Source organism: Triticum dicoccoides, chromosome 7B (assembly GCF_002162155.2).
Source record: "Triticum dicoccoides isolate Atlit2015 ecotype Zavitan chromosome 7B, WEW_v2.0, whole genome shotgun sequence".
NCBI classification, from domain to species: Eukaryota; Viridiplantae; Streptophyta; class Magnoliopsida; order Poales; family Poaceae; genus Triticum; species Triticum dicoccoides.
Genome location: NC_041393.1, coordinates 128,867,965 through 128,875,194, shown reverse-complemented (window position 1 = coordinate 128,875,194; position 7,230 = coordinate 128,867,965). Strand labels below are relative to the sequence as shown.

The 7,230-nt window shown below is 43.7% G+C and overlaps 1 protein-coding gene across 1 annotated transcript; it reads right to left on the bottom strand.

Annotated features, from left to right (window-relative positions):
• Nucleotides 1-508: 508 nt before the first annotated feature.
• Nucleotides 509-6,469, bottom strand: LOC119337138. Its single transcript, XM_037609247.1, has 16 exons — nucleotides 6,127-6,469; nucleotides 5,932-6,029; nucleotides 5,730-5,816; nucleotides 5,505-5,652; nucleotides 5,275-5,421; nucleotides 5,030-5,176; nucleotides 4,798-4,944; nucleotides 4,359-4,712; nucleotides 3,249-3,391; nucleotides 2,974-3,165; nucleotides 2,801-2,891; nucleotides 2,585-2,714; nucleotides 1,983-2,090; nucleotides 1,810-1,894; nucleotides 1,448-1,552; nucleotides 509-911 (listed from the first exon to the last, which is right to left on the bottom strand). The coding sequence occupies exons 1-15, from the start codon at nucleotides 6,283-6,285 to the stop codon at nucleotides 1,450-1,452; spliced, it is 2,139 nt and encodes a 712-aa protein (XP_037465144.1). The 5' UTR covers nucleotides 6,286-6,469; the 3' UTR covers nucleotides 509-911; nucleotides 1,448-1,449.
• Between the last annotated feature and the right edge of the window lie 761 nt (nucleotides 6,470-7,230).

Genomic DNA, 7,230 nt, shown 5'->3' with positions numbered 1-7,230 from the left:
GGTTACAAGTTACAACAGAATTAACCATGCCATTTACCGAGTGAAAGCAATGTTTTTCTAGACAAAGATGGATGCTGAAATGCTGGAAATACAGATAATTCTTCCCTTTGCATTTTTTTTTCTCCTTTCCATTCCGACCTTAGCTGTCGCAGTCAGAAAAGTTTCCAGTTAGAGATTCTATGGTACGGCGTATTCTAAAAACATGGACATAGGGAAAAAAAGTTTCCAGAGTAATGTGTATGTGCAATGTTGCTTCTATTCAGTATGTAGACAGCTTTGAAATAAGCAAACTGGATGTAACATAGAAACTCAAATTTGTGTAGCACAATGAATGCATGTCTCAAGTTTGTATCGGAAGAAAAATAGCAAAATGGTCAGCATGACATCCACAGTAAAGGAGCAAAACAATGATCAACAGAACAGCATGATCATGCACATCATAAACCCACCACAGCATGACATGCATAAGTTTAACATGTGGCATAACATACACAGCTCTCATCCAGAGTAGCATAAGATGACCATAAAAGAGTAGGAGCATGAGTAATAACATGATCACCAAATACAGTACAGTGAAGTCAATTTGTTGGTACATGCATCCTACAAGACGATTGATTATACAACCATAGTGACAACATTCAAACGATGATTGTTCAGACCAATGCAATGGATGTTTCACACAAACCTTCCCTTAAACTAGTAATAACATGTACAGAACAATTGCGATGTAGAAATAATAACTTCCAAAGTTCCAATCCAGACAAAACGTGGCATGACCCAGGGAATAGAATGCTGCGACTGCATCTTCAGATATGTCGGCTCTTCTGCACTTGCGTAACTTCCCTACAGCAAAGCTCAGCCACTTGTATCCTCTGCAGCGCCCCATTCCTCGGCTAGCATAGCTCATCAACCTGCCAAAACAAAACATTCAATGACGTGCCATCAGCCACTTTTCCAAACGTATCAAAAATCACCACTCTTAAGTGTTTGACATATGAGAAACTACAACGAAACCCATGCATGTAGGTGTTGGGTAGGAATTCACAAGGACAACTTTCTACCCACCATCTACTTGTGTGGGGGTTTTTTATCATAATTTTTCACAGCTTACAAAAACAACTTTCTCCAAGTTTTCAAAATTGGGTTCACATGTACCCAGGTTCTAAAATGCGCTCTCATGACGGCAGTGGCGGACCTAGAACATATTTTGACTGGGGGCATATTCTATAAAAATTCAAAGAATTTAAGCATATTTATCAGAAAATACAAGCAAATCTTAGTAGAATTTCTAATTTTGAGTGGGGGCTCAGGCCCCCACTCACCTCAATGTAGGTCCGCCCCTGCATGACGGTGCCATTGTAACATAACACATTTCAGTCTCTTGTATGGAAGTGTGGCATGCCATTGGGTCTAGGAAAAATGAACAGCAAAAGGATCAAATAAATACCTTCAAACAGTTGAAACAGGAGTCTGAGTTTTCATGGAGCTTGAGATCGGTAGAGCATTGTGCCCAGCCAAGGTATGTTTTTTGTTTTTGCGCTTCAACTGGGGCCTATATTAACCAGTTACAACAGGGCCCAAGTTAGATGTGAATAATCTCAACAGGACATATACTAGTAAGTGGGAACCAAGAGAAACTCAGGATTATACTTTGGTTACATTGCTAGTCAGACTTGTCATATAACGATAGCACCATGCAACAATAAAAAATTGGGGATCTAAACTTTAGTGAATTGATAGTTCTTAAACAGCAAGTATACTATCTTCATAAAGGAAAAAAAACTTCTAAATAAATGGTAAACTCCTTACCTTGGGGCTACATGACCTTTGATTACTTTTTCTTCTTCCTCGGTGAACATAAACCACTTGTCAGTGTTCTCTGTTGCGTCAAACTCTGATACAAATAAGATATTAGTAGTCACTAACTACAACAATATAAATGAGTAACATAAAAGGGTATTGCATAATAACTTCAGACAAACCTTGGCGCATTATTGCTGTCTTATCACAATAACCATCCAGCTTCCAGTACGCAACCCCTTCGTCTATCCTGACAGGCTTTTTCCTAACTAGACCTCCCAGCTTCTCCTCTAATATTGCCATAATTGAGAGGTAACAGAAGATAATTAGTTCACAGCTCAGTGCCTTGCACATTACAGAATAAGATATATATTTTTTAAACAGTGTTATGTTTGGAATGAAACTGAAGGCTGAGCATGTTCTTTAGTTACTTCACATCCAGAAAAAGGCACATGGCCACATGCAACTAAGAAACTTAGCAAGTGCATACATGTTTAATGTTCTGTTGAGCTGCAGAAACATATTAGTACCACAATGAAAATATACACAGGCTTAACACTCAATTAACAAAACTGAAAGTGAATTCACATATACAGGGGTATAAATGAACTGGTGACATTTCTTGAACACAAACTCAAGCTAAATCTTGAAGAAAGTGCAGAAAGCTAAACCAAGCACAATACAAGATATATTAAAGAAACTGCAAGACATCAAGCATACGGGGAACTAATGAGATGCAGAAAGATAAAAAAAATGTAGATATATAAATTCATAATGTTCAGACCATCTATTACTGCCTTCTTGTCTTCATATGCCTCCTTAATTTGAGAAACGAGACTATTAATTTCTGCTCCATTTCTCAAAAACCTTGGTTTAGCCATCTTAATCGTTAGTTTTTCTTTAAGCTCCTTTTCCTATAAAACCAGAGGAAAGTGGTGGTTTATTAGTGTAAAAGCAAGTGACTAGACACACATAAAACAGGTTGCCCGAGCTCTCTTACCTTTTCCTTGACAGCACGGAATTTTTCCCTTGCAGCAACCTTTCTCTCAGTTGCACTTTCATGCTGTTTGAGAACCCAGTTCTTTAATGTTCTGAACAAAAACAAAATATTATTGATATGAAAGTAAAATAGCAAAGTGAACTACTACAGCAAATACAGTAGGCAGTACTTACGTAGTAGAAAGGGCCTCATCACACAAGAAATTCAGCACATGCAGCTTTAAAGAAGGGCTCAATTTTTTATATCCTAATACCCCTTGACTTAAACAATCTAGAGGCAGTTCCTTCGAGATAACTGTGGATTCACTAATATATTTGCCAGTATCAATTATCCAAGCATCACCATTCCTTGAATAGTCCAAAGGGCTATGAACAAATAACCTCATTTAGTCATTTAACAATCAGTTTAAACACAACAAGAAAGAAATATCAATTCAGACTGTATGTACTTCTCTTCTCTGTCTTCTTGGATGACAGACAACAAACTAATGTGAAGGTCAGCAACAACTGAAGGCACCTCTCGCCCGATACGGCCTCCTCCAGTGATGACTTGAAGAATTTTTTCTGGCTGTCCCTTTCTTATTTTAAGCACCTGCGCAAAAAAAAAAAAGCATCTGCAACATTATTCCATTTACAAAACAAATTATATTCCAACAGCCACAAGGTGCCATATTAACATGTTAAACCATGGAAACAAGACCCGTTTTTAAGACTAGCTTATGAAGACAAAAGGCTGCTCTAAGAAAAATAAGCAATTCAATATAATATACTATCACTGTGCCTTCTAAAATCTTACAATTTAATCAAATATTCACGCTCCACACAAACAAGTCTTAAAATATATTGCAACCAACTCCCACAGCAGCATGCAGGGTATCATCTAGTGTATAAAATTATCCATGACAATATAGGATGAATCTGAGATGTAAGACAAATATTACACTTTCTGGTGGTTGGTCAAATCACGCATGCAGATCATCAGAGATAGATGCACTAGCATACACACACGTCCTGATCACCAATATAGTCTTAAAATGCAATTGTCTGCATGAGCAAATAAATATCTTTGAAATTTATACAACTTATTTGGATCGTCTCAAAACAGTGCTACCATTATCACGTGTCAGTATTTCACCATGGCTGCCACTCTCATTCTGGACAACTATGAATTTTATATAACTTTAAAATACTATTTGCATTTGATTAAATATGTGCACTAAAGCCTAATGGCATGGCTGACTGCTCTACAACAGAACAAACATAGGATAATGTAACAAAAAAAAGGAGAAGCTGCTGACATCACTTTGCTTTAGTTCTAACATTGGCCTGAAGGGCTGAAACAACAATTACATAATGCAACAACACCTTTTTCTGTTCTGCAGACATAAACTTTTTTTAAACAGAACCAGTTATACATAACCAATGACAAACCTTGCATCAACATAAAAAGAAATGCAGCACAAGAATATTTTCTTTAGTCCATAAGAGAGCTCATGGCGCTTGTATTGCACACAACAGAACAAGAAAGTAAAGCTGAAAGATTGTCTTGACATAAGTACCTCTGCAAATGTGCGGCAGAATTCATGAAACTGAAGTGCAGACCCAACATCATCAACCTCCAGCTCAGCCCCTGCAATGTCAGTGACTGGAGTACCTATGGGTAGCTCAATTTTGGTCTCTGGGACATCAGTGCTCTCATTCCTAATGTGAAGTTCGCCCTTAATTTCAACAGGGCACTTTTCATCAGCAGTCATGCCATTTACCCTGTGGTTGCCCTTTTTCAGCTTCTTGCTGATGGGAACTGGAGGAAGTGCATTGAGATCAGTCCCTGTATTGTCATCCCCTTGAGCCAACAATCCATCAGTACCATCATCTGTCCCTAGGGCCCTCTTAATGTTGCCCTTCTTGCGTTCCTAACAAAGGGGCCAGCAAAACAGATCAGTAATAATGAACAATTACATTATAAAACAGAGAGTTACCAAGCAAAAAATGCACCACCTTCTTGATCTTCTTCAGCTCCTTGTCGGTAGGAACTGAAGGAACTGCATTGAGATCAGTCCTTGCATTCTCACCCCCTTCAGCCAACAATCCGTCAGTACCATCATCTGTCCCTAGGGCCTTCTTTATGTTGCCCTTCTTGCGTTCCTAACAAAGGGGCCAGCAAAACAGATCAGTAATAATGAAACAATTACATTATAAAACAGAGAATTACCGAGCAAAAATGTACCACCTTCTTCATCTTCTTCAGCTCCGTGTTGGTAGGAACTGAAGGAAATGCATTGAGATCAGTGTTTGTATTCTCATCCACTTCAGTCAACAATCCATCAGTAGCATCGCCTGTCCCTGGCACCTTCTTTATGTTGCCCTCCTTGTGTTCCTAACAAAGGGGCCAGCAAAACAGGTCAACAATAACGAACAACTACATTATGTTCCTAACAAAGGAGTACAACAGAGAATTGCCAGGCAAAAATGTACCTTATTGATCTTCTTCAACTTCTTTTTGATAGGAACTGAAGGAAGTGCATTGAGATCAGTCTTAATATTCTCATCCCCTTCAGCAAACAATCCACGGGTAGCATCATCTGTCCCTAGCGCCCTCTTTAAGCTGCCCTCTTTGCGTTCCTAACAAAGGGACCAACAAAGCAGATGAACAATGATGAGCAATTACATTATACAGCAGAGAGTTGCCAAGCAAAAAAATGTACCTTCTTGATCTTCTTAGGGAGCGAGGACAGCGTCTGTGCAGCAACCACCATGTCGGAGCCCTTTATCAGCAAATCATGGACGGATGAGTGCCCTGACGCCTTGGCAGCATGGGCCAGTATTCCTGTAGGCGTCTCCCCTTTCTTCTTTCTGTCAAACAAAACCAAGCTAAGAGAGAAATATACAAGAAATCCCATTATGACCGTGCATCAGCTTCGTTGGCTGACCTGCAGAAGCTGCAGTTGCAGATGCCCCTGCATTTGGGGCAGGTCCAGCCCGCATCCTTGGTCATGTCCTCGGCGTTCTCGCCATACCTAAACAAGCCACGAAGAAGCAAACCAGATCAGACCAAGGGGCTCTACGATGGTCAGTTTGCTCGACCACGGAGATGATGATGGCTTGAAACTGTGCGAAGAAATCATCGTTTACCTGTTGAACAGGCACTTGTGGCAGAAGTGGATTGGACAGAGCCCCTTCTTCCGGGGCTGCGTGCAAGCCACCGCGAAGTCCATCGTCTTCTGACGACACTGCGAGCGCGTGACGAAAACAGCAACAAAGGGTCAGCCAAATCCGCCCCCGACAGATCCAGAAGGATGGAGGAGGCGCGCGACGGCAGGCGCTCACCTGGTGGCAGGTCTTCCCGTTCTCCGGGTCATAGATCCGGCCGCCGACGCAGCGGATTCCGGGGCACGGGTTGCGCTTTCGTGGAGGCCCTTGCTGGGCCTCCTCCATCTGCGCCGGCACGACCACGCTCTCCTTGCCGCCGGCGCCTTTCTTCGCCATGGAGACGCGCTCGAGGAAGGGCGGGAGAGGTGGGGTGTGAAATGAGGAGGAAGCTCGGGAGGTGGGTGCCCCGGGAGAGACGAGAGGTGTTTGATGTGATGAATTTTGGTGGCGGGAGGAGGGTCAGATCTCGGATTATGGCGCCGCGCCGCGGAAGAAGGGCGGGAGCAGCTGGTGTCGGATGGCGCCAGTGAATTCCCCCGGAAATTTTGAAATTTTCCCTTCTCGGCGCTGTCCCGTCTCCTCCCCCGCCTTTGCTCGATGGTTTCCCTCCCAGCTCGTCCTCACTTTTCGGGTTGGTGGGCAACCTTTGTTGGTGAGTAGTAAGGGCATCTCCAGCCGTTCGGCCCCCCAGGGCGCCTAAATAGAGCGGTCTAGGGCGTGCCGGCGCTAGTTCGGCCCCTGGGGGCGACATAGCTCCCAGTCACGCTCCCACGCGCCGGTCCCAGGATGCGGGAAATTCAAACTTGGTCGTTCTCGCTCTCAAAAGACGCCGTAAATCCGGTGATCGGACGTAGTCTGGCGTTACAAAAAATAGAGGGGCGCCGTGCGCAACGAATCACTCGGCTTGGTCGGCTCTAGGCGTTGGCGGAGTCGGCGTGCGCGGGCTCGTCGGTGTCGGACCTGCTTCGTCGCAGGGCTGCGTCGGCGCGGCTTCGGCACTGCTGGGCGACGATGTAGAGGCGCCGTCCGGGCTTGGCGTCCGTGTGGTCGTGGGCGTCATCAACGTCGTCGGTGTTGTCGCCGGCAGCTCGTTCAGGATGAGGCCGCGCTGCACCAGGTACCACGCCTTGAACTTCTCGTCGTTGCTTTGGAGCATGTCCGCCCCGCTCATCAGAAAAGCCATGTCGGTGTTCCTCTTCTTCGCGGCGACGTTCGTCCGGAGCAAGTCGAGCTTGACGCGTTGTTCTTCATAAGCGACGACCACCGCGCCTCGGTCTTCTC